General features: G+C 44.9%; 9 protein-coding genes across 9 annotated transcripts; 4 read left to right on the plus strand and 5 right to left on the minus strand.

Annotated features, from left to right (window-relative positions):
- Nucleotides 1-2412: 2412 nt before the first annotated feature.
- On the minus strand, nucleotides 2413-4422 carry PCOAH_00015530 (Cytoadherence-linked protein; the record flags this gene model as incomplete). The annotated part of the gene is made up of 1 exon (XM_020058362.1): nucleotides 2413-4422. The coding sequence occupies one exon, from the start codon at nucleotides 4420-4422 to the stop codon at nucleotides 2413-2415; it is 2010 nt and encodes a 669-aa protein (XP_019913940.1).
- A 3615-nt stretch (nucleotides 4423-8037) lies between these two features.
- Nucleotides 8038-8840, minus strand: PCOAH_00015540 (Uncharacterized protein; the record flags this gene model as incomplete). Its single annotated transcript, XM_020058363.1, has 4 exons — nucleotides 8038-8153; nucleotides 8270-8388; nucleotides 8526-8595; nucleotides 8780-8840. 4 exons carry the CDS (start codon nucleotides 8838-8840, stop codon nucleotides 8038-8040), a joined length of 366 nt encoding a protein of 121 aa, XP_019914267.1.
- A 741-nt stretch (nucleotides 8841-9581) lies between these two features.
- PCOAH_00015550 (Vesicle transport protein) lies at nucleotides 9582-12527 on the plus strand (the record flags this gene model as incomplete). The annotated part of the gene is made up of 1 exon (XM_020058364.1): nucleotides 9582-12527. The coding sequence occupies one exon, from the start codon at nucleotides 9582-9584 to the stop codon at nucleotides 12525-12527; it is 2946 nt and encodes a 981-aa protein (XP_019914164.1).
- Nucleotides 12528-13198: 671 nt separating this feature from the next.
- On the plus strand, nucleotides 13199-13417 carry PCOAH_00015560 (Protein kish; the record flags this gene model as incomplete). The annotated part of the gene is made up of 1 exon (XM_020058365.1): nucleotides 13199-13417. The coding sequence occupies one exon, from the start codon at nucleotides 13199-13201 to the stop codon at nucleotides 13415-13417; it is 219 nt and encodes a 72-aa protein (XP_019914098.1).
- Nucleotides 13418-13508: 91 nt separating this feature from the next.
- On the plus strand, nucleotides 13509-14087 carry PCOAH_00015570 (U2 small nuclear ribonucleoprotein B; the record flags this gene model as incomplete). The annotated part of the gene is made up of 1 exon (XM_020058366.1): nucleotides 13509-14087. The coding sequence occupies one exon, from the start codon at nucleotides 13509-13511 to the stop codon at nucleotides 14085-14087; it is 579 nt and encodes a 192-aa protein (XP_019913988.1).
- Nucleotides 14088-14747: 660 nt separating this feature from the next.
- Nucleotides 14748-16320, plus strand: PCOAH_00015580 (Uncharacterized protein; the record flags this gene model as incomplete). Its single annotated transcript, XM_020058367.1, has 2 exons — nucleotides 14748-15708; nucleotides 15842-16320. Coding segments are annotated over 2 exons (1440 nt in total), but the record flags the coding sequence as incomplete, so codon positions are not given.
- A 610-nt stretch (nucleotides 16321-16930) lies between these two features.
- Nucleotides 16931-18451, minus strand: PCOAH_00015590 (AGC/PKA protein kinase; the record flags this gene model as incomplete). The annotated part of the gene is made up of 5 exons (XM_020058368.1): nucleotides 16931-17329; nucleotides 17460-17619; nucleotides 17751-17935; nucleotides 18064-18221; nucleotides 18328-18451. 5 exons carry the CDS (start codon nucleotides 18449-18451, stop codon nucleotides 16931-16933), a joined length of 1026 nt encoding a protein of 341 aa, XP_019914021.1.
- A 2374-nt stretch (nucleotides 18452-20825) lies between these two features.
- Nucleotides 20826-22376, minus strand: PCOAH_00015600 (Uncharacterized protein; the record flags this gene model as incomplete). Its single annotated transcript, XM_020058369.1, has 3 exons — nucleotides 20826-21995; nucleotides 22102-22152; nucleotides 22281-22376. The coding sequence occupies 3 exons, from the start codon at nucleotides 22374-22376 to the stop codon at nucleotides 20826-20828; spliced, it is 1317 nt and encodes a 438-aa protein (XP_019914202.1).
- A 1475-nt stretch (nucleotides 22377-23851) lies between these two features.
- On the minus strand, nucleotides 23852-24695 carry PCOAH_00015610 (Uncharacterized protein; the record flags this gene model as incomplete). Its single annotated transcript, XM_020058370.1, has 3 exons — nucleotides 23852-24134; nucleotides 24231-24457; nucleotides 24609-24695. 3 exons carry the CDS (start codon nucleotides 24693-24695, stop codon nucleotides 23852-23854), a joined length of 597 nt encoding a protein of 198 aa, XP_019914081.1.
- Between the last annotated feature and the right edge of the window lie 1344 nt (nucleotides 24696-26039).

Raw genomic sequence — 26039 nt, forward strand, 5'->3', positions numbered from 1 at the left:
AAATGAAATGTAAAGCTTCTCCCGTTTGAGTGAACCATCCTTAGCTTCCTTGTGTAAATTTAAGTGCCTCTTTGGATGCAATTTCGCACTTACCCATGCTGTTATGGATTATTAAATATAGATTTATTTTTTATCTTATTCTGTCTAGTGCAACCGCGTTGTATTTTGATTGGCTTTGGTTATTTATTTATTTTATTTATTTTTTTCCAGCCCCGCTGTGAGTACAATTTTTGTGAGGAGTTATAACCTCACGGGAAGTAACTTCACTTGTGGGATTATGTACACATAAGGGTGCACATAAACACATGCCACGCGAGATTTAGGTCAGAATGAAACGTTTGCTTTGCACATAATCCTAACACGTACCCTGGTTGTTTAAAGCGAGGATAAATTGCACTTACCTGGATAAGCACATGCATGTGTTCTCTCTCCTAAAAGCGTATTCACCCCTACGTGCGCACGCCAAATTATGCAATGGCTTAAACGCCACATATGTCTATGTACGTGTAACAACGCACATGAATATAAACTCATGCACGGATGTCAAAAGCGCCACATTGCCTCCTCCCCAAGAACAGTGAGGAGCACATTAATAGACACACGAATATGAGAGCATGCAAACGGAAGGAAGTAGATATTTTTAAGCAGAACGGGGAAAACTATAGCAAAATTTTCTAGCACGCAAAAAAAAGGTCTGTAATGCAAAATGTACGTTTTAACAAAGAAAAGGCTTCTCAGTGTCGTGTACAAAATGGTCCAAAGGGAATTGTGAATTTTCTACTCGGTATGCATATGCAGCGCTTCAGCATGTGTACTAGTGCCCGAGGGTGTTGCGTGCTCACTCGTTACTGTTTTGATGCATTGTTTTCTTATCTTTAGCGTTATGAAAAAAAAAAAAAAAATCGGACACGTAAAAATGCCTCCCCCTGGATACACTAAATTAATTAATTAAAAAAAAAATAAAAAAAAATTAATACAAAATACATGTCGCCCGTGTGCATACGGCTAAATCCAACCCCACATGCTTTTTATTTACCTCCCTTTTTTTTTTTTCTAGATCCCCCATAGACCATTTTCATTTCGGAGCAATCTCCTTAAATCTCCCCTTGGCAGGAAGACACGCGTGCACAATTTTAAGGGCATGCTTAAAATACCACTTGGAGCCTTGTAGAAAGAACAGTTCGGGTTGCCCCGACTCTTTCCTCTTTTTGAACAAATACAGGGCCTACCCATTAGAAGATATTTTGCTTGTTCTCTGTCTCTACAATTCGTCCCCTCATCACATTCTTAAATTGGGCGATTTTTCTTTTTTTTTTTTTTTTTCCCTAGCTACATACTCTAGTGCACGATCATGCATGCACATGCACATAAGAGCGTCCCTGCATGCGTACACTTTTATATGTGCATAAGGACTCCTCTTAACAAAACGGTGCTAGGTGCTATATATATATATATATATATATATTTTTTTTTTCCCTTTCCAAATAGCCACTTTTTTTAAGATCTCTAGAACGGAGCACCTAGCCCCCCCAAAAAAAAAAAAAATTAATAATTCATTTTTTCATTTATGCACCTAGTTTCTGCAGTTTATGCGGCATAAAAGTTTTACTATTTTTTTTTTTTTTTTTTTTTCCCCTCCCTTGTTAGCAAATGTGAATGCATGTGTGGACCTTTCCGTTATTGAGAGTTCGAGGTAGTACCCTTGCACATGCGCATTCAGACCTCCGCAACTGCCATCACTGTCATCTGGTGGAACGATTGGTCTACCATGCTGAGCCCTCGCTGCTCCGCTTCCTCGTCACACCCCCATGGCTTGCACTTCAGGTGCCACTAGGTCATTTTTTAGTAATGTTGTTTAGATGAGACCGCAGAGAGCGGGAGTTGCCACTCGGGTAACCGCCAATCGGAGCGGCCACCAATCGCAGCGACAACCACTATATCGAGAATGTCCAAGTCGGGTTTTAATGAGTACACGTCAAAATCAAGCACGAAAAACTTAAAAAAAAGAAATAAATAAATGAAAAATGCAGAGCACATCATGCAATCTGCAACCCGCAGGGGATGTAAAAAAAAAAAAAAATGCACACGATGAGGAAAAAAAAATAACATCATAGGGGAAAAAAAAAAAAAAAAAAAAAAACATGGGTTGTACGAATGCACAAACTAGCCATCATGCTTCTGTTGATATTCTCTACGCGAGGGGAGGAAAATCACCTTGGTGTGCATGCACAGATTAGGACAAAAGGTGGAAAGAATCATCTGGTGGCGCTGCATGCGGTTGTGGCGGTGACACGCTCACATCAAGCGTGAAAAAAGTAAGTAATTATGGGGGGAGCAAACACATGGAACTACACGTGCAACGAATTAATGGGTGAACTATTTAAAAAAGGGACGACATGTGACTTCCCCCCGTCAGGACTCCTGCAAGTAGTACTGCATAGGATAGTACACTGGAGAAAAGCTTCTGCACAGCAAGTCTGAAAGGGGGACCTCCGCATGCGCCTTCCTCTTCGTCCTCCTCTTCATCTTGTATAATAAATCATCAAGAAGTAAAATGTTCATTCTTTTCTTTAGTGTGCTATTCTCCATGTTATATTTTTTAATTAGTTCTTCCACGAGATCCACGTTGAAGTGACTTTCTACGGCTACCCTTTGGAGGTTCCTGGCTTGGCACCTTAGAAGATAAGTTCTTATGATAAAGGTCATGTAGCAAAACCTGTCCAGCTTCAGGTGAGGATATATTTTCCCATTTTTAACTGGCAAATTATTTAAGAAGGAAAAGATCAGAACTGGTTTCATGAATCGAAAAGAGTATTCCTTCTTCATGGAAGCTTCTCCATTTTTGCACTTCATTTTGTGGCGAGCATGGTAACAATAGGATATCACATCTACGTCATTGCAGAGGAGAAGAATGTTGTCAACGTAGGGGTTTTCAAATAACTGCGCGATGGCCCTAACGATTGTGTTCTTGTTTTTCTTTTCCGATGCATGCGCAATATCCGAAGGGTGGGACGACTGTGGCAAACACGACGTATGGAACGGATGGAACGAACGGTACGAAAGCATCGTACCAGCAGCCACTCCAGTAGGTACTGCTGTTGCCGTATTGGTTGCCTCCGCCTCTTCCGTAAACTCACTCCTCCTAATCACCACCTTTATGTTTCGCTCCTCGAACAACTCGAGTGTGCTTTCCAAATCATCGAAGAGGTAACCGTATGACCTTTCATTCCTGCATGCGTGCCCCCGATGTGCGTTGGCCGTGTTCTTAGGTGCGCGTCGCGGGTGCGAGAGAATCAGCTCGTTTACCGCACCTGTAGAATTTGCCTCCCCCTGGGGAGTGCACCTCCTCGCATAGTGCACAAAAATCACGGTGCACTTCTCGCGAAGGAGCTCGCAAATCTTATCCAGCATCACCATCAAGTCCACCAACTTCATGGGCCTCTTCTTAACCATTTCGAACGAATAACTCATGTAGTCAAAATCTAGGAGGATACCACATGTGATGGGTTTATCACTTCGCAGTTCCTGAGGTATAACCAACCTCTGAAAATCACGCACTTTCTGGTTCAGGTAAAAAATGTACTTCAACGGGTAGTTCTTCCCTAGGATATTACTACTTTCTAACTGCAGTAACTCCTCATTCATGTAGTAAATTGTTTTCCCAACCTCGTTCCTACTTGTTAGCAATTTGAAGGAAATAATACCCCCGGCATGTATCACGATCCTATACAAATCTCCCTTAAAATTGTTGCGCACGCCCTTATTGTTCCTATTATTAAATCTTTTCTGGTTAAATGCTCCTAACAACCTCGCCACTGCATCCTTCTTGTTGCAAGCCAGTTCTCCCAAAAAGGTATTCAGGTACAGCAATAAGTTGAATGGCATTTTATAGTGTGTGCACCGCATGGGATCTTCATATGATTCTTTTCGATACACGTAGTTGCAAAGTTCGATCTCGTCGGACCAACTTTGCACATCACCTGAAGTCATCTCTCTTCCCAAATCCCCGTAGAGGTGCTCCCCAGACAATTCGTCATCGCTGAGCCTGCTCCTCTGCTCATTCTCGCCCTTCACGTCGAGCAATCCTTCAGACGAGTCGTCCCTCCCCTCATGGTTCTTCCCTTCCGACTCGGTGCAAACGTCCGCACCCACTTCGTCCCCATCTTCACCATCCCCCGTTTGCTCCCTCTTTACCGCGACCCTCTTAAACGCACTGCCCAGAGTGGTCAAACTACTTTTTCTTTTATACCTAGAAGTTATCTCCTCCTCGACCAAATCGAAAAAAAATGTTATTTCGCTTTTTTCTAGGTGCAAGTACCATGGTTTCTTGCAAATTTCCCTCTTTACTTGTACCACGTTTTTTCTTCTTCGATCCCTGGGATGCACTAGTTTGTTGGGCTTCCTTCCCTGCCTGTTTTCCATGCCGGGCTTGTGGGTTCCTCAGTGGGGGCACTCTGCGCTATTCCTCGGCTGCTCCCTCGCTCCTGCCTAGGGTTACGCGATTACACGCACACTCACACGCTTATACATATGCACCCCCTTGTGCACATTTGCACGTGCGCCCAGAACCTCCTCACGTTGACGCAATTCCCCTTTCACTTGTCTACAACAAGACAAGGGCCATCCCCGCTCCGCTCCGATCTACTAAATTTGCCAAAACGAAAAAAGCTATGCACAAAAAAAACCACTCTCTTTAATTCTATGCTTTAAAAATAAAGCCTTTTTCCCCCAATTTTTTTTTTTTTTTTTTTATATTTAGCTAGCTACCACTACTATTAAGCTTTATCTTCCTTTTTTTTTTTTTTTTTTCTAAAATGCATGCAAAAAAAAAATAAATAAATAACTTATGCTCCGGGTGTGCTAACCCACACGTACGCAGATATGTTCGGATCGAAATGGAGAAAACTTCGCATAATCACAGAATCAGTTAATAGTTACTTTAAATGGTTAAACAAAAAAAAACATTGCCTCCAAATGAATTCCTTAGCAAATGTGTTATATATGTACGCTCACCTAATAGAGGGTTCACGAACGGCGTAACAACATGTGCAAACATAAGCTTACACAAGTGCGCACACTGCCATTGACATATGCACATAAACCAGTAATAAAAAAAAAAAAAAATCAAGAGATCATCACGTTTAGGGTTTGGAGGGGAAAAACGAACATGTGCATGTGTAAAACATATGAATATATATAATTATATGCATGTGCACACTCTCTTCCACTCGTATTCCTCGACTTTACTACGCCCCCCGTGAAAACACGAAATCTTCGTTCATTCCCTTGGGTTGCACATCATTTTCTAGTAGCAGATATGTAAACAAAAAAAAAAAAAAAATCACGTCTCCCTTTACTCATTTCCCCCCCATTCTGATGAACATACAAACAAATTGTAATGAAGCATGTCCAAGGGTAAATTCTCTAACTCATCATACTTCCCTGCCCCGCCTGCATGCACAGACGCATACACGCGAGTGCAGTACCGGAAAAAAAAAATATATATATATATGACTAATATATATCATGCTTATATGTGATGCTTTACATATAACGCTTACACATGGTGCTTATTTTTATATTTTTCCCCCCCTTGCATGCATGTGAAACAATGAATGGATACGTAATGCTCTACGCAACCTTGTTCAGCGGGTGAGCTGCTCCTTCCCCTTGAACAGGACGTAACGCTCTCCTGCGCGGAAGCGTTGGCCCTGTGCGTTCAAGCAGCAGGAGTCACGCGCGCAAACGCACAGGGCCAATACTTCCGCACGTGTACGCGTCAGGGCGTACGTTAGTTGCGTGCACTTGGAAATATGCGCATGAAGTTATGCATACTAATTGACACGCTTAAGTGCACGTCCTAGTGCGTACACACAATTCACTACGTCTGTCCCGCTCGCTTCATCACATACAAGTACTACGCATTCCATACTTCATTTATTTCACTCATAAAGGGGGTAACACATATTTCAATTAGTTTTTTTTTTTTTTTTTTTTTTTTTTTCTGTTTTTGATACTTTTTCCTCCCCTTGGGGGTGGTGGTTAAACTGCTTGCATTTGGTGCACGAGCAAGTTGACTCGTCTGTTCATTTGTGTGTACATCCGCCTAACCGTTCAACCGCTCAACGCTCATTTTGCGAACCCAGAGAAAAATAGAGTTGCCCCCTCCACAATTTCGTACAACTATGCCTACCGGGTTTCGCTGCACCGTGTAATGCGAATTCAGTGACGAACATATACCTGGGGGGGGAAGGTGCAATTACCACTAGAAAATGACCAGAGAAATCTTGCTAATCATGGTGGCATTTTTTTTTTTTATAATGAGCCACAAGGTTTGTCAATCTAATTCATCACTTTAGCTCTTTCGTGTACTAACGGAGTAAAAAAAAAAATAATAATAAGGGGGGGGTGACACTCTCCTTGTTGTCTGTGTTGCATACAGTACACTGCATCTTCAAATTTTACAAGGTAAACTTGTGCGTTCTCACGTGAGTGTATAAGTGGACAAGTGGGCACTTGCGCGTGGCGATAAAGCGAGCTCAGGCAGCTTATGTTGCGGTGTCACCCGACTGGTCATGCTTCGCGAGACACGTAACATTAACTGTTTGCCTCTCCGTTCGTTCACACACCGTATTCTTAATAACCCTTTGGGGGGAGGTTGTCCTTCACCCCCGGTACTCTCCACGCTACTATTCCCTCCACTGTACAGTAGCTTGGACGGCAACCATGAACGGAGTTTTCTTCCCCATTCTGTGCACTTCATTTTGAAAAAAAAAAAAAAAAAAGACAACACTATTTCTTCCCCGTGTTCAACGCAACGACACCGGCGTGGTGCCATTTAAAGGTCACTTCCCAAAGGTTTAAAAAGAAAAGGAAATTTTTTTAACTTTTCCGTGCCCACTCCCTTCACCACTTCGGTAATCATTGTATTTTTCCATTTGGCCTTCCATCTCACGCAGCTCGGGGAAATAACGTGCAATTCGTGCAGCTGCACATTCTACCAACTCCGCCCCTTGCTTCATCTTACCCTTATCACTGAGGTGACAAAATTTGTGTACCTTCCTTACGCTTTATTCCGCTTCACTATTTTGTAAGTTTTTTTCTTTCTGCATAATCGCATCATTGGCTAATTTTTGCGGTGATGGTGCAAAGGGCTTTTTCTATACTATTTTCTTTTTTTTTTTTACCCCCATAGTTGCATACATAGCTATATATTTTCATTTAAATACGAAAAAGAAGGGGTCATTTGGGGGCCCTTCATCCTGCATTTCCATTTGCTATGTTGACATTTTTCAAAACAATAGTAAAATATATACGACATAATTAACCTCACTTTGCTTACATATCTGGTGAATTTTTTTTTTTTTTTTTTTTTTTTTTTTTGGCTAGCTAAAATTTGCACATTAGGACAACAACCTATGGGGAGCATTTCCTTCGAGGTATATATGCTCCCGGTGTTAGCTTCGCATAACCGAACAATGAAGAAAACTGAATCGAAAGAAAAAAGCGATTCCTGCCATTCGTGGCATTCATGACAGTCTTAGCAACTGTTCGGTGCGTGTCCCCTTGGACGGACCTACATATACTTGTGTAGCTTGTATGTGCGCGCATTTTGCACAAGTTTTCCCACTCCCACTGCGAGGAAATGAACAAGTGCAAAAAATCGTCCTACAAATTCCATGACATCAGTTCAAATTGAAAGCGCAACCAAAGGTACACACACGCAACATACGCAACATACGCATCATACACGTGCACACAACACGAACGCGCAACAAAAAAAATAAAAATAAAATATAAGTTAAAAAAAAAGGAATAGCAAAACGGGAAAGCCGCTATAGAGCTATTCACTAAATGGTCTTGACATGTTGCTCACGCACAATGAAAAAGCGTAACTAGCGTACGAGTAGGTTTTGTCGGCTCCGGCTTCAACATATCCAGCACACGTCTACCCCGCTTTTCAATCCCATACAAGCAAATGTCCCCATGAACAAAAAAAAGAACCTCCAATTGGTGGGATCACTTCTTCCCAGTGCCCTACTCAAAGTAAAGGGACGTATCGTACAACAGTTTGTTCAGTTGTTCAATCCTTAAGTCGTTCATACGATTTAGGGAATTCTCCGTCATTTTGTCCTCGAAAACGGAGTGTTCATCTGTGGAAAGGAGCGAAGGGGGTGAGACACATATAATACAAACTGTCGTAAAAAAGTCATCCATGCTGGGCCAGTTTCACAGATTAAACCCCCATTTTTGCACACTTCCATGTAACCTTCCACAAGGTGCATCGAGGTCGGTGGTTCCGTCTTCACGAACGAGTAAATAATGGTGAACAAAATGAAGCAGAAGCAGGTGAAGATGATAGCGCACGGGATGATGGCCGCCCAGTACCTGCGGTAGGGAGAGAAGCGGCAGAAAAAAAAAAAATAATAAAAAACAAAAGTGAAAAACAGCCTAGAAGGAAGCTCAAACCGGGCACACGTATATACCCTCATAAAACATCCCTTCCGGGGGAAAGAGAACCATACTTGGAGGGGAATGGGAAGGACAAAACGTTCAAGAAATCATCGAAGACGAAAGCCCAGACTAAGTATGACGCTGTAAGTGTAAGTTGGGGTGGTGACCAGGGTGAAGCGAAGTGGACCTGCGGGGTAAGCCCTAACAGGGTATCTCGCACATGCTTATACACATGTATGCATACATATGCATACGCATATGTTCCATGCAGAAGGGTCTCCTGCGTGCGCCCTCGTCCAGTGCACACTCCTTCAATTTCACCAACCCCAAAGGATGTGCGACAGGTAGAGAATGAAAAAGGCGTAGCCCTCCTTTATGGACTGCATTGTGCATTTGTGGGCCGGAGAGGTAAAACTATGCCATGTATATGCGGGAAGTAGCGCTAGTATGTTGTACACAGGTTAACAATTATGTAAAAAAAAAAAAAAAAAAAAAAAAAAAAAAAAAAAAAAAAAATTATGCCTATTGTTAGCATTATTGCGAAATGATCTCCAAGTTGTTCGCCTTGCGGTTCCGGAGAAGCGGGAGGAACGGAAAATAGTTAAACTTAGCACGGTGCAGAAAGGTTTACGAGGGAGGAAGCACGCCTTGTGGGAGAAATCACCACGCAAGGAGTAAAATGGGGCAACATTGTCGCCGCATAAACCGACGTACTGCTAACATAGGGCGGAAGAGGTTTCGCCTCCCCCAAAATTGCAACGATTTTCCGCGGATGGAAAGTTTCCAGGGTAGAATAATTTTGGAGCAAATTATTTACGGGCATCCTGAGTTTGTAGATTTTTTTTTTTTTTTTTTTTTTTTTTTTTCACTTGAACCAACCAGGAAGTTTTCTCCATAGGCGTAGGAGATATGTTGGTTTTTCCGGGCGGGTTGCTATCAATCAGGGTTTTGCGAACTCCTTTATGGAGGTGGTAGAACAGCGGTTAATCACTTCCGTCCGCGATTGTACCGCATTGTGACCGTCCCTGATTAAATGAGGGGAGCAATTGACGACCCTTCTGTGGAGGGGAAACAAAAGAAGCAGGGTCCCCGATCACGACGTGGGTGGGCACCTACCACAGTACATGATGAACGTGACGGATGAGCTGAGGCAGCAGGAACGGACCCAGCTGCTTAACATATTCAAACGGTTCAAAGGGGACAAGTGCCTCTTTTTCGAAAAGTCCTTGCATATCATCCTGAACGTGGTCCTAAACGACGATGACATTAAAAAAGAACGCATAGAGCATGTATTCCTCCTGGACAACGAAACAGAAGTTAACGTGAGCAAGCTGGACAAGGTGAATAACATCCTCTTCTTTTTGCGCCCCAACTTTTATGAAGTCGAAAATGTCTTTAAGATAATTGAAAGGGTTGCAAAAAGTGAGGGAGACAAATTGGGAGGGAGCCAACTTGGGGGGGAGGATCCCCCCGGGGGTGGTAGAAGAAAGTATGCCCTGGTTTTCATTCCCTACATGACTCCGATGTGCGAAGCGGAAATATTAAAACACAACCTCTTGGACATCCACATTCGTGTGATCGTCTTTCCTCTTTACTTCTTCCCACTGTACAATGATGTCTTCAGTCTGGAAATAAAGGGACTCTACAAGGAGTATTACGTGGACGGCGATTTCACCAACCTCCTAATGTGTTCCTTCAGCCTTATGTTTCTACAACACCTTTTCAATGGAGTTTTCAGAAGTATCAAATCCTTGGGTCAGTTATCACACTTTATAGTAGAACAGTTAATACAACTGAGGAAGGAAATTGTGGCAACCAACTTCGACATACAGCCACCCAACAAGTTCGATGAAGACTTCCTAGACGTCATTACCAATTTGCAAAACGTGCAGGACGTCAGACACGTCCAAGATTCAGGACAACCACTCGCCATCCCGCTGAAGTACGCTCTGCATAAAATTTTCCTCTCGGAGCGCAACCGCGGAAGGGCCAGGAGGAGCAGTCACACAACCAGCAAAGGGCAGAAAGGGACCCATTCAGGAAAACCACCCCCTGGAGAGAAGAAAAATAGGGGAAATAAATCCCAAACGGGGAGTTGCTCGGAGGGGGAGGAAGATAACGAAGCTGAAGCTGACGGTGAAGATGGTAGTGAAGAGGGCAGTGATGACAATGATGATGATAGTGACCGTGACGATGCGGTGGAGGGAGACCCCCCCGGGGGGATCGAAGACCCACCAAACGGAACGGAAGAAAAAACACTCAAGCCGGAGGAACACCCACAGGGGGAATCGACAAGAACGCGCAACGAACAGTCGATTAAGAGGGAAATGCCATCACAGGAAATATTCGTACAAACGGGAGGAGTTTCGCCAAACGGACAGGTAAATAGCGACTCTCCTTCAGACCGGTCAAGGAAATCCAGAGGGGGAATTAAAAAAAGAGACACCTCCAACAGTGGCAGGGATGGAAATAAAAGTCCAACCTCCAGTGAGGAGGAAATGCCCCCCACTACTACAGGGCGTAAAGCAGGGCAGATAAAGGGAGCCATGCAGGGGAAGACAAGGAAAGAAGGTCTACATGGCCGTCCCTCCAAAGGGGAAGCCAAAAGGGTAATCCAACCATTCGAGGAGAAAGGAACTGACTCATCGGAAGAGGCATCTGTTACGGGGGAAGACTACGAGAGCAACTCGGCCAGCACGGGTCCCAATTTCATGGCGAAGGAAGACAATACAAACTTCCTATTGAAAAAAAATGACAAGCAGGAGATGGAACGGAAAAACAAAAGGGAGAAAAGCTACCTACAGGAGAAGCTAGGTATAGCTAACTTTAATTTCCTCCTTAACGTGTCCACGAAGGTTGACTCCTGTGTGATCATCGACCGGAGGATTGACATGGTGACTCCCTTTTGCACACCCTTCACGTATGAGGGGTTACTGGACCACCTGTTTGGCATCTCCAACTTACAAATAGAAGTTCCTCGGTATATTATATTTAACGAGGTGAATAATCCAGGGGGGGAAGCCAAAAAGGAAAAGAAGGAACAACACCACAACCAGAATAACAGGGATGTTTTAAAAAACATGATGGTGAGGATAAAGCTGAAGAACTCGGTGGATGTGCTCTACAACGACATAAAGGATCTGAGTCCAAACCAAGTCGGGTTGTACCTGCACAACAAAGCTAGCGAAATACAAAAAACATACAAGGAAAAGGATACACTGAAGGACATAGAAGAGATAAACCAGTTTTTGAAAAAAATTAAAGTGAAGCATTTTGAACACAATTCCTTGTCCACTCATGTGAATCTCGCTTCCTTCATCCTAACGACAATGAAGAAAGAACCCAACTTTAATAAGCTCAAATTGGAAGACGAAATAATTCAGTTAAATAGTACATCCAGTAGGACCACTCTACATAACATCGTCCAGCAGATTCAACTTCTTATATATTCCAATGAAGACGTCTACGAAGTGTATCGACTTTTGTGTCTCTTCTCTGTCGTAACAAATGGCTTCAGTGAGACCTACACCAATGAACTGAAGAAAGACATCCTCGAGAATTATGGCATAAATGAACTGAGTCGTATAAATAAGCTGCATCTGTGTAACATTCTAAAACAACAACCGAAGCAGAAGTTCATTTGGAGCCATTTGAGGAACCACTTCAATCTACTCTCCAATGAGCACAACGATATATCCTACGTTTGTAATGGGTATGCTCCTCTTTCTGTCAGGCTAATAGAATACATGGGCATATTAAAAAACAACATGCAGGCTTTTCCAGAGATATTTAATCTGCTGAGCGGACCTACCCTCGATATTGTACAGAATGCCGTTGGATATGGCAAGTTTGGCATCGACACGGGGAAGAGGGCACCCTGGGGGGAAGACGCACACGCAGATGCAGACGCACAGAAGGACGTTGTGCTGCTTTTCTACGTGGGTGGCATTTCCTACGCGGAGATAGCCGCCATCCGTAACCTGAACCGGCACAGCCAGACCTACCACTACTTGATATTCACCACGGAGGTCATCAGCTCCAGGCGCCTCCTGCAGGGCCTCGCCGCGCCATAGCGGGGCGAAACAATCCCCCGTTAATCTTGTTATTTTATTCTCTATTTTTTTTATTTTTTTATTTTATTTTATTATTTTTTTTTTTTTGAGTACTCTGCTGCTTCTCTGCAGCGCAAACTTCTTCCCCCCGGTGATAAACCAATTTTTTGTAAGCGTCAAATTTGCAGATTCGCTTCCGGCTTGGCGGCTCTCCAACTGGAGGGAAACCACTGCAAGTCGACTTGGAACGACTACCAAACAAAAAGGGAAAATAGTCTCCACGTGGTGGTATTTTTTTTTTTCTTCTTTTTCCCCTTCCCCATTTGACCCAAATCGGGGCTAATATTTTTCAATTTCCCGTTCGTCATTTCCCCACTGGTGTGGCTATTTTATTTATTTATTTTTTTTACGTGCTTACCATCATCGTCACTATTTCATTTTTGCTACATGGGAAGGAGGATATTCCACTCCTGCTGTGGTTACCTTTTTCGCAAAAGGATAAATCTTTGTAATTCCCTTTTTTTTGTTTTTCTTTTATGATGAATGGCTTCACTTAGGCGTCCGCTGTGCTCGTGAATTCTTCTGCAGCACTGGACTAGAATGCCCAGTTGCAGTGGGCATATAGCTCCACGAAGCGGCTTCCACTCCCTCCAAACCGGTAACCTGCTAAAGCGCCCCCTCTCTCTTCCACCATGTCGGCGCTGTTTAATTTGGAGTCCATGATCACCGTCATCATCCTCTGCATTTGCACATGTACCTACCTGAAGCCGAGGTTCCCCAACGTATTCGATAACAAGAAAAACGGGTTCCTGGGCACTCTTGGCAAATTCGCAGTCATCGGGGACCGCCTGTCCTTATACGTGTCCCTGGCCTGCGTCATCCTCGCCTTTGTTAACCTGTTTCTGCGTTAGTGCGGAGGGGGGAAAGTAAAGCGTGGAAATCGGCAACTTCGGTGTAAGGAGGACTAATTAATTACCCTAAATTGGATGCCCCCCTATCACTATGGACCCCTTCGACATCCCGCCCAACCAGACACTATATGTGAACAACCTGGAGGAGAAAATAAACGTGAATGACCTGAGGGATCTGTTGTTCGAGTTTTTCTGCCCCTATGGGAACGTGCTGGACGTGGTTATAAAAAAAGCCAACCAATCCAGAGGACAGGCCTTCGTCGTTTTCAACACCATCGCATCCTCCACCCTGGCCTACAAAAATCTGAAGGGAAAGCTCTTCCTTAATAAACACATAAATATCAATTATGCGAAGACCAAGTCCAGAATCGTAGAAAAATTAGAAGGAACGTACAAGCCAATTACTAATTACAAATCTGCAACAGGCCACGGAAGTAGGGACAACGTCTTCACCCTTTTTGTGCAGAATCTACCCAACGAAATAAATAAGAATGCTCTGGAGATTTTGTTTGATCAGTACCCTGGGTTTTGCGAGGTCAGGCACATCCCCGGCAGGAACGTGGCTTTTGTGGACTTCAGCTCTTACCAAAATGGGGAGGTTGCCATGAGCGGCCTGCAGAGCTTCAAGGTCACTCCTCAGCACCCCATAAAAATTTCCTGGTCTGGATGAGTTGCCTTCACGGCGAACTTCTCACCAACTGCGCAACAACTTCGCAACAATTGCGTTACAATTGCGCACCGATCGTACCCCCTACATGCGCATGCGAAAGTGCTTCCCTAAAAACACATGCACACAACCACCCACACGTGGGGGTATACCTGTACTGTACGTAATAAAAACTGACCCCCCCAAAAAATAATTTACTTTTTTTTTTTTTTTTTCTTTTTTTTTTAATCCAACTGGCGCGACCAACGCTAAACAGCATCGCACTTTTTAACGGGACGCCAATTTGTTAGGGACGCAAAAGTTTCCACATGTTGTGACTTGCCGGGCTCAATTAAGGTACCCACGCAAGGAGGCGTCTGTCCAAAAAAAAACTTGTCTTCATCACCCCAAATGGAGTGACGTCAACTTTTTCCCCTTCGTGAACTTCCTCCTGACAACTCCCTCGCTGCAGGCGGCAGAACTGCAACTACACAGGAGCATTCTTAGCGGGAGGGCCTCCTGTATAGGTTCCTCGGTTCACACATTTTCTTGACGTAGTGACCGACCAAAAAGGGTGGTAATTTTTTTTTTTTTTTTTCACTTCTTTATCGTTCACACGGTGTCTGCGTAGACGTTCAACCGGCAAAGAGGGAACATTCCTCGTAAGCACACACCTTTGCGCAGTGCTCCCCCGTCTGCTCCTCTAATGCACACAGCCAGGCCAAGCGAAGAACGCCCCAATACACTTACGAAGCATTTAAAATGGAGAAGGAAATTTTCCCTACCTCTTACGAAAAGAGGAGGAACATGTACAATAACATACTGAGCAGCAGCACCTCCTTCGACGCGTTTGACGTGATGGATGCGGACGCCAAGGAGAGGTGCTCTCCAAGGTGCTTGAAGCAGACAGGGGGAAGTACTTCCACCTGCAGAGATGGGGATGAATGCACATACCCACCCCCCGTAAAGGAGGAAGAGGCTCCTTCACTTCTGCGTTACACAAGTCGATACAGGAGTTTGTGTCTCTACTCGACCAGCCAGGCAATGCATGGCACACGCTTCACCAGAGAAAATACAAAAAGTAGCATTCAAAAAAAGAGGAGAACCTTAGCAAAATGCAGGACACTTAAAATGGATAGAAGGTACGAAAATTACTACACGCTTATCCACAGGAAGAAGCATAACAGTAGTGTGTATTTTAAGAGGAAAAAAAAGAATGCAGTTCGAGGGGGTACCCTCACAGGCGAGCTGAACAGAAGAGACATCACATTCTTTGCAGGCCATCCGTTGAAGGACGTGAGCAAATTTGAAAATGTTTCAGCTTCGATCGATGCGTATCATCCTACAGGAGGGAGTGCACACATGATATTCCACCCTGAGGAGGAACACCTAGAGGAGGTACTCCCCTCAGAGGATACACTAGACAAACCAAACAGGGACAAATACCTCACATACATCTCCCATTCGATAAAAAGGCAAGAGAGAAAAGTCAGCTGCTTCGAAAAAAATGCAGATCGGATGCTCGATCTGGTGGAACTTGTGCTTTACAACAGAATGAAGGAAGCTTTTTTTTTAAAGGAGAGGATCTGCGACGGAGAGAGATATAAGGAACTGTGTCCCGACGTCTTCTTCTTCGAAAACGACGGTAAGTCTACACAGCGTCGGTCACAACAATCACAACAGTCCCTTCAGTCAGCCCGTTGGTGCAATGGCCACCAGAGAGACCCCCATTCTGACCAACACCATAATAATGCTAACCACCTCTCTTCCCCATTCAGACGACCTCATCGAAACGATGGACCGAAAGTGCAGATTCTTGCCCAAAGTACCAGCCAAGGAAAATCTCACCACCTATGTGGGTCCCTCCCCCTCCCTCATCTTCGGAGAGCACTACTCCACGTATAAATATTTTTTCAAACTTGTGAAGGTACACGTAAAGCTTTACAGCTGGCCCGACCCCTACGACGCAGCCAACACAGTACAGAATAAAAGTTTGAAAAACGTGAACTGCTCTGATCTCCTATGCAGTTACAAAAGGGGAATGCTTTATCCATGTGGGACTGACATACGAAGGGCCACCAAAGTGGACAACGCGGGGAACACGAAAAAGAAGGAGAAGACTTTGTTCCCGTTCCTTCAGTTTACTCCTACGAGAGAGGACAAGACGGAGATGCAACAAACGGAATACATAAGCGTGAACAGAATTCCCCAGGATTTAATTCACCTCTTAAAATATAGAAATGTCACGCTGAGGTGAGCTTTCCATTGTGTAGAAGCTTCCCCCTGCGGCGGGGAAATCACCCAGGTGGTCAGTCAAATGGGTACCACCACATGTACCCCTTCCTGGATACATGATCCCTTGGGGGGATGACCCTCTACGCAGACCACAGTGGTAACTTTTTTTTTTCTTATCTTCTCCTAAACGGACCGCAACTGTATATCAGCTTGTTTCCTTCCACGGTGTGGAAGCGCAAAGGGGTTATCACACCGCCTGAACAATTCTACATGGCACAGGATGGGATACCTTCCCACCTTCCCCATTCAGTCGCTTTGTGCAGTTGGGATGACATGAACAATTTTACGACGTGGGGTGAGGCGTCCAACGGGGAATGCCACGCGAAGTGCCGACGTGGTGACATGCCAAAATGGGCGATCGCACTTGGGCCAACACAACGGACGGTTAAGACAGCGGGGACACAACGAAGTCGTTCGAATTGTGCATAACGACAAAAACAAGGAATAAAAAAGGAAAAAAAAAAGTGAGCCAAAAAAAGGAAAAAAATTATGCACACGAATTCGGTTAACCCCGTTGCAAAAAAAGAAAAAAAAGGAGAACGAGTAACATGGCAACAGAGCAAGGATTGACCCTACCAGTCAAAGAAGGGGTCGTTCTCGTTGGTAATTTTATCTGCAATGGTTAAGTCCTCCTGCACTCGCTCAAAGTTGGAAGAATCGAAAACGTTTTTGTACTTTGGCTTGTAAGGCACGTCTACATTCTTGTGGAGCAGGCTAACCCAGTCGATGTTCCCAAACCACGGGTGCTCCTTCACGTTCTGAGCTCCCTTTTTTAGGTTCCCGTATCGCTTCGTTAAGTCGTGAGACAACAGTTTCTTCATGAGGTGCTTGCAGTTGGTGTCGAGAAATTTAGGGAAGTATATAATACCCTCGAGAATTTTCTGATAAATCAACAGGGGCTCGTTTGCATAGAAGGGGGGGCACCCCACCAGGATTTCGTAGATGAAGATCCCCAACGTCCACCAGTCTGCCTGCAGGGGGGATGAAAAGATCATACGGGTGGACGTCACTGTTTACAGGTTAACCATTGCATGCGTGCTGTGTTAACGTGTTACTGGCGAAGAAGCTACATTTTTTCAGAATGCCCCAGGGTGCACTCACCGCCTTGCCATGCCCGATGTTCAGGAGGATCTCCGGCGCAATGTATTCGGGGGTCCCACACAAAGTGTAGGTGCGTGTGTCCACGACTTTTGCGAATCCAAAGTCGGTCATTTTTATGAACCCATCCTTGTCGAGCAGTAGGTTCTCTGGCTTCAGGTCTCTGCTCAGGGGGGAACCGAACGTGATAAGGCAGTTGGACATGCACACGTGAAGACGGGGTTGGCCATATTACATCGCCATTACAACGCGTGCGTGTCGAGTGAAAATAATTTTTCCCTCTCGCGCACCCACCTGTAGACTATATTTAAACTTTGGAGGTACTCAAATATCAAGACGATCTGTGCCGCGTAAAAGCACCCCACGTCGTTGGGGAAACGCTTGTTTCTTCGCAGGAAGGTGAAAAACTCGCCCCCAATTACGAACTCCAGCACAAGGTACAGGTAGGACTCGTCTTTAAATGACCCATATAGGTTGACCTGCAGGGAACGGGCGTACAGATCATTGCTTAGCGTTCCTTGTTCGGGAGGGGAGCACATCTGGCGTAGTGCAGTTCGAGTACCGCCGGTGAAATACCCCCCGTTCACGCTGCTACGCTTGTCCTTACACAGAACGGATGGTTAATGTAGTTAAGGATCTTCCTCTCTGAGAAGACATGGTCCACTTGCTTCTGCTTAATTATTTTGCTCTTCTCAAATCGCTTGATTGCCACCGGGGGGAAGTCCTCATTCTTGTACCTCGCGAGAATCACTCTTCCGAAGGAGCCTGCGGGGGGAAGTGTGTGTGTGCGTTGGGTTCAGACCATGCAAAGCTTCTCACTTGGCAGGTGGCTCACTTGGCCAGCTTGCCGCTACCCCTGAGAAATCCCCACCTGTGCCAAGAGTTCGAATGAAGTTGAAGTCCTCATATTTCATTTTATTCTCCCTCTTCGGCTCTTTAGTGCTTCCACTGTCCTTCTTCTTGTGCAGGTGCAGGTTTTTCAAAAACTGAATCATTGTTAATGGAGAGAGTGAAAAAACGTGGGGGTAAAGAAAGGAAGGTTGTTAGGTGGTAGGGTGGAAAAAACGTAGGGGTGACGAAGCGCACGGGAGAGACACACACAGCGTCGATGTGGTCAACGTGCGGGGCTGAAAATGGTGCGACCCAGGCAGACAAGCGTCAGCTAGCGAACAGCGTTAAAAAAAAAAAAAAAAAAAAAAAAAAAATACAACTAGCTGTAACGCGGCGAGGTGTGACAAAACAAAGAAAAACAAAACGCAGCGCAACGCAACAAAAGAAAAGAAAATGCAGCACAGCGCAACTTAGAACAAATCAAACGGATGCAACTATGCAAAAAAAAAAAAAAAAAAAAAAAAAAATACACATTAAGGAGCGTCTTCCAATTCTTTCACTTAACGTTGGCAAAAAATGTACGACCGATGGTCCGCCATCCGTTCTCCGTTTTCCCCTCCTCCACTAGAACGCACCAGTACGTTTTGCGCAACGAAAATTTACCCAAACGGAGAAGACCTAACAATTACACGCTCAGCGCACGTGTGTACATATGGACTCGCTCTTTTGTATAACGCGCGGAATAGCTGCCGCGGGTCCCACCCATTTTGGACAGACTCCAGGTGGAAGTTGCGTGCAGATAAAACGAAACAAAAGAAAAGATGCAACCTGGCGAGGGAGAACCAACCGCATGTACGACCACCCCCTTTCTGCATGCACACTCTGTTCACATATAATTTTTGCGTGTCCTCCCTAAGTAGTCCATTCTTTGGCCCATTTCGTTTTGTGCGTTACCTTGTATGGTTTGACTTCCCTGGGTGGCTGCCAGGTGGTCCTTCGGTGCGGCAACTGGGGAAGTACTCACTTGTGAGGGTGACGCAACTAATCATTAACTCACATGTATCCACTCGCATGTGTGTATATTCGTATGTGGTTGTTCACTCCGTCCGATGGACTACACAGCGCCGGAGGAAACAGATTGGTGAAAGACACTCACAAAAAAAAGAACAGAGCAACCACTCCGTCGAACATGTACTGCATGCATGGTTGCCTGCTCTGTTTCCCACTTCATGGTGTCTTCCACCACAGGACGCCACAGAATGGGACTCCACTTAACATGTCGCTCCTCTTTTTACCTTCTCGATGTCGACACGGAGGTCTACTCGTTTCTTCCTTGTCCAAGTGCTCCGATGGTAATGGAAGAGGCGCAGAGAGCTCCCTTCGTATTACTGTTTATCTTTAAACTTGATTCAAATTTGGGATTTTTCCTTTTTTTATGTAAATGGCGCAACAGTGCGGAAGAGACACACTCTCGAGGAACGTCAAATGAACAAGTCTCTGCTTTTTTTTTTTTTTTTTTTTTTTTTTTTTTTGCGGTCAGGTGATTGCATTCCCTGTTCGGGTTAACGTAATGCAGCATAGTTACTCCTGCATGGGTATGAATTCCTTTTTTCTGTTATGTCACGGGTCTTTTCTTTTCTACTTCCTTTCTACTTTCTTTCCACTTGCTTCCTACTTGCTTGGCACTTTTTTTTTTCTGCAATGCGTTGACACGAGTTGGTTCTCGCGCTGCTTGGACGGAGGGCTAGGTGACTCCCCCCGCATGAACATCGCATGCACATGTGCGGAAGCACAACCTTGAGGTGCAAAACTGATTCAGGGGGGAAAGGAAAAAAAAATTACCCAAAGGAAACAAAGGAAAGATGAGCAACAAAGACCCTTCCAAACCAACCCTGTCTTATCGTGCGAACCATTTTACCATCTCATGTGGACATGGCTCATCTTCCCTTCCACCCGTCTTTCCGCGCTCTTCCCCCTTATGCGCCATCGCACACGTGTGCCTACATGCAAGCGCGCTGTGTAGGTGTGTTTTTTTTTTTTTTAGGAGGAGGTCTTAACACATGGGACCGATTCCTAGCACTGGCTCTACATCTGTGGTGTGCTTGCTCACAATAACATAGTGCCTGTAAGTGTTATCGCTATAAATGCAAAAATAATAAAAAATAAATCACCTCATACATTTATAGGTGAAGTGTCAGTGGTATAAAACTGCGTGTGCAGACAAGTGCACCCCTGAGGGCGAAAAGGTACTCGAAAAAAAAACACAAATTAATGGGGGGGACATAAACATTGCGCATGTGTGTACGCGGCAAGGGGGGGTTAGTGGTGGTGCAACGGGCGGGCGAGCTGAACGGAGCGCGCCTCGCCGGAACTACGACACGAAATACAACCGAAAAAAAAAAAAAAAAAAAAAAAAAGGAAAAGAGGAAAAGACTAATAAAACGAGTTGCGCGCTGCCAACCATGGGGATAAATCCAACATGGCATTTGCCACACTGGCACGCAATCATGGTCAGCCCCACACCGTTTCATCCCGGTATTACTCCTCATCGGACGAGTCCAGAGACTTCATGTTCAGCACTGCATTCGGGTAGAGGTCGAACTCCCCAAGCGCGTTACGCGCACGTTGCAGCACAGCCTTGGTGTGGCCGCATATCAACTCAAATTTGAAGGGAATATTGATCTCCCCCTTTGCACTTCCGGAGTTCTGTCCCAAGAATTCAGAACACTCTGCCCACTCGTAAACATCCTCTAGTGTATGGTTCAAGCTGAACTTGTCTTGTATTTTCACCCCGTTCGGTAACCGAATGCATATTCTTGTTACCCTCTCATTGTCCCTAATCGGTAAGGGAAATTTATTGGCCATCTCCATTCGCTTGTTTTTTATATTTTTTTTTAGTTGAATTTTTTTCATTTTCTCCTCTTCCTTTTTCTTCCTTTCCTGGACCTTCTGTTGATCTTTCTTCAAAGCCTCGAGGTATTCCCTGTCTTGTTCCTCTCGAATAAGTCTATCGGTGTATGTTTTATTTTTTACTTTATCCTGGTTTGCCTTCTTTGCGTTCATTTGCTCAATGCAGTGCGTTACGGATTTTAAAATATGGGTAACTGACGGGGTCCCATAAATGATGGACAGCTCCTCATACTGCTTAACATGACTCGTCTGGATAATGCTTATCTGGGGTAGCATAAAAACGTTCAACACGTTACTCAGCTCTCTTATATCCCCCTTGGTAATGTCTTGCGCAAAGAAAACACAACTGTTGTCGAAAAAGGACTTGATCTCCTCATTCTTAAAAATGCATTCACAGAAGTAGGTGCTATCGTTATTTTCTATGTGTAGATACACGAGCAGTAATTTCTCCTCCTGCTTCGACACCTTTATGGCTTCACTTAGACTCCCTTTGAAAAAATTAACATGTCTCTTCCCGAACCTTTCCTCGTAGTATGCTGCAAACGTTCCGTTCTCTGGAGAATTAACGATATATGTGCTCACCAATTTGAGGCAAGCAGACAAAAGGCTATACACGCTTTTTACAATGGGGAATATCAACGACCCCAGATGGTTTAATAGGTTAAACAAATTGGCTCTCTCTATTTTTTCTTCGTTCCGTTGGCACATCTCATTTCTTTCCGTTGGTTGGTTTGTCGCTGCTCTGGTGGCGTAGCGGCTCTTCCCGCGGTTTCTCGTGGATGCGTTTCCGGGGGGGTCCTTCATAAAGGGTGGAAAAAAAGGGGGGCAAATGTGCACACATGGGCAACGCGCAATTGTAACACTTGGTGTGTGCGTAGACAGGGAGGAACCTCCCTCTTCTCACCTCGTCCAGTTCATTAAAGTCAACCTGCCCCAAGTACGTCGATATCGCTTCCTGCATAGGGGAAAAACGGTTCACAAATAGAGTGTGCATCATGTCCAGCACACAAAATTGTTCACCCGCATGCATATAAGGGGAACTACCAAAACGCCATACCAAGTGGCTGATCATCCGATGCGTACCTCTAGATTTCCTTCGCAGGTCTTCAGAATGGACTCTGCCTCCTCCTCGTCCGACAAATTGGTTACCTCCATGAACATCTTGACCCGCTCCTCCATGGTGGAGATGGCAGAGCGGCGATAACGGAGCAGCGACGTGATCCTTCGTCTGTTCTAATGGTCGTCTACCGCGTGTCACGTCTGCTTTGCTTCCCGCACAACCTTGCCCCACCGCTTAAACCTCTGCACAACGTCAGGGAAAAACCGCTCCACGGCGAGAAACAAAGCAGTCAGAACAACCGACAGGAGCACTGACCAGAAGATGGAGAGGTGCAGCGGTGACAAACTGGAGAGCAAGCTGTTATTCAGGTGCCACAAACCGGCCTTGTCAGTCATATACAGGATTATCATTTATTCCGTTTTCCAATGGGAAAACTCGCACGCAGTTCGCCACGAGCTCCTTCCCGCAAGCTGCTTAGTGATGCAATTCTATTTGCTCTTATTCAAATAGCTATTGCGGGAGTTTTTTTTTTTTTTTTATGAGCTGTTCATATTTTTTTTTTAATATTTTTTTGGCTATTTATTTTTTTTTTTTTTTTCCTTTTTTTTTTTTTTTTTTTTTTAAATGGTGAGTTATCCACCGCCCACTTAACCATTTACCACTTTGGCCAATTATTTCCCGCTCGCTTTTCCTCGTCCATGCAGAATTCCCCGGGGCAGGAGGAACCGTCCAGGAATATGCAGTGGACGAGATACGTGTACTTCGTGGCAGGAGATTGCAGTCCAAGGAGGGAGTTATTTAATCCCCTCATCACGTATCTGGCAAATGCACAAATAGTGTAGTGGAGCACTGAGCAAGTAACTCCCTTCGGTGTAAACACGTCTCTGCACGTCGGGACAAATGGTTTTCCAAACGCAGAGAGGGAAATTTCCCCTCACATTATTTTCCTTTTGGGCCACTCTGCGGTGTGTCGCCATCGGATTCAGTCCCACGCGCACAAGCGACCCTATATGTCACATCGGTATGCCTTTTTAATTTTGTTTTCTTTACTCTTCGGCCGTCCCACTGGGATGGGAGAATGGCGTCCGAGGTAGTCGGGTGGTGGGAATTGGCAAAAACGGAAACAAAGGAAAACACACCAGTAACTAACGAAATACACGCAAGATTGACGGAACACATACACTAAACAAACAAAAGGGGTGAACTAAAACAACGTAACTGCGCCGCGAACCTGCTGCGCAAAGTCCTGCACACCTGCCATGAGCAAGGTAGAAGTCATACAAAAAAAAAAAAAAAAACATCGTGCGTGGAGTATTACGTTCCCATAATACGTATAGATGAAGTGAGAAAAATTTATAAACGGGGGAAAAGAGGGGAGGGTCAAATGGTGGAACGTCCTCATCGGGCAATTCTCCCCACAAGGGAGTGCTCCACCAGACCTGACAACAAAAGGTGGCATACAAAAAAAAAGAATTAAAGAGTGGGTACAGAAAAAGGAAAGCGGAAGAGTAGCGGCCTGTTCGGATTGATCAATATTCGAACAGCTGCACTTCTCTTAACTAGGTTATAACTTCTACATGTGATCACTTAACTGCTACCCGCCCAGCTCCGTTATGAGCGTGACGTTTATACCCCACTGGCGGAAGAAGTTACTTAAGTTCTTTTCCAGCTTCTCCCGGTAATCTGTAACCAACTGTCGGTTCACGATGCTTATAATTATGTACCTCAGATTCTTAGAATTGAAACAGAAGTTTTTTAACAGAGGGATGCACACGGGGGATGTTATGATTAGCTTGAAGCAGATAAGCCGGGGGAAGCTGTTCTGGATGTAGTTGAAAAACAAGGGGTTAGGGTTACACGAGCCAATAATTAGTTCACTACAAAGGGGGGGAAAAGAGGACAGACAGATGAGGGTACACGCTTGGGTGGTTAAAATGAGCAGTGGGGAAAAGTATCCAAAGGGATGCACTTACAGCACATTGGGAAAGGGGCACTGGATGGTGTGTTCAGGAAATGGCTGTCCAACTCGGTCCAGCGATGCGGGTAATTCGCTCATGTTTCCCCCAACCGGGGAGACCCCCCTCATGTACTTAAGAATGAGCAAAATGCTCTTCCGATTTTTGAGCCGCATTATTTTTTTCCCCCTGAGGAAGTTGGTGTTGTTGATCACATCGAGGATGACTCTCTTCCAAGACCTATTCTGCAAAGGGGGGTGGTGAGCAAAGGTGGCCAATCAGCAAAGGTGCCAAGGTGTGAAAAGGAAGGACGTAATATGTGGTACGGTCGTATGAAGAAAAAACTTCGCATCCTGTGTCAGCAAGTTCGCCCCGAGAATGATCTGACCGCCTTACCAGGTACATTAACTTAAACACATCGTCCACCCAGGGGAAGAACTCCAAAAGCTTCACAGCGTAAACGGTCGCACAAATGGCTTTCATATTGGGGAGGTCATTTTTTCCCTCACGTTAATCAAAAGGAAGGAGTACTGCATGTTACGCGTCACTCGAGAGACATGACCTGTAGAGGACGTGATGAAGGTATAGATCGTTGCGATGCTCTCCTCTTCCTACAGATAACCCTGTGTGTAACGTCACCTGCGTGTGTACAACAACGCTCCTTCGCACTTCATTCTCTTTTGTGCATGCAAATGGTGGAAGTACTTCCATTTTTTCAGTCGCAACGATGGTTAAATTGGTGGTACCCTTTTTTAAAAAAAAAAAAAAAAAAAAAAGAGGAGAACATAGATTTATTCTGCGCGGTGAGCAAGGCAAATCGCGCGATTTGCCCTCCCCCCCCCAAAAAAAAAAGAAAAGAAAAGAACGTGGTACTGCTATGCGGTTGCTATGCGGTTGCTATGTGGTTGTCACTCGTTCGCCGCTGTGTTCAGAACAGATACCTCAAGTGTGTAACCCCAATCCTCTTTCGACATGCTCAACAGTTCTACGCGGAGGGCCGCAAATCGAAAAAAAAAAAAAAAAAAAAAAAAAAAGGAACAAAGCAAGAAAAGCTCGCAGTGGGGAGAAAAAAAAAAAAAAAAAAAAAACTCACCTTTACGTGGCTAAACGGGTGTGCATGTTCTACCCCCCCTTCACCAACAAATTATTCACCGGCACAGTGGAGGAACGCCCACTTCGATTGAGTTGCATGCCCAAGCGACGGTAAAGCCCCCATCTCACAGAACGGTCAGCGAAACGCCCAACCAAAGAAACGTCGTGACCACGCGGGAAAGTCCAAAGTAGGTCATTCGGGCCGACACTTCCCCGTAGCATCCAACCGATAGGAAGTTTACACACATACAAGTAGACGTGAGTTGTACTTAGGTAAACCTTCCTGCAAAAGCAAACCTTCCAACTGGTTGCACACACACGCACGGGAAGGGAGACCGATCGAGAAGGCTCTTCCCTCACCAGTGGGCAAGTCAAATGGGGGGGACTTATCCCCATTGGTTTCATTCACCCTAGTCAGTTCTAATTCTTTTTCCGCTATCATGATGTGACAGGGGTGGGGTTCCCAAAAAAGGAAGTACACTCCTTCGGTTCTTCTCCCATGGGAGACTTTTTCCTGTCCTCCCGCATACACAAAAAAAAAGAGGGGGGGACATCAGCAGGAGGTCACACAAGGGGAACTTTCTCATTCATTCATTCATTCATTTATTTATTTTTTTAAACGGAAAGGAACGCACCAAACGGATTACACAGATCATCCTATCGGGTGAAAAGAACTTAAATGGATACTTCCGTTGCGGCGCTGCTGCTGCTACAATGGCGAGCGTATCACTTCGG

Source organism: Plasmodium coatneyi, chromosome 7 (genome assembly GCF_001680005.1).
Source record: "Plasmodium coatneyi strain Hackeri chromosome 7, complete sequence".
NCBI classification, from domain to species: Eukaryota; Apicomplexa; class Aconoidasida; order Haemosporida; family Plasmodiidae; genus Plasmodium; species Plasmodium coatneyi.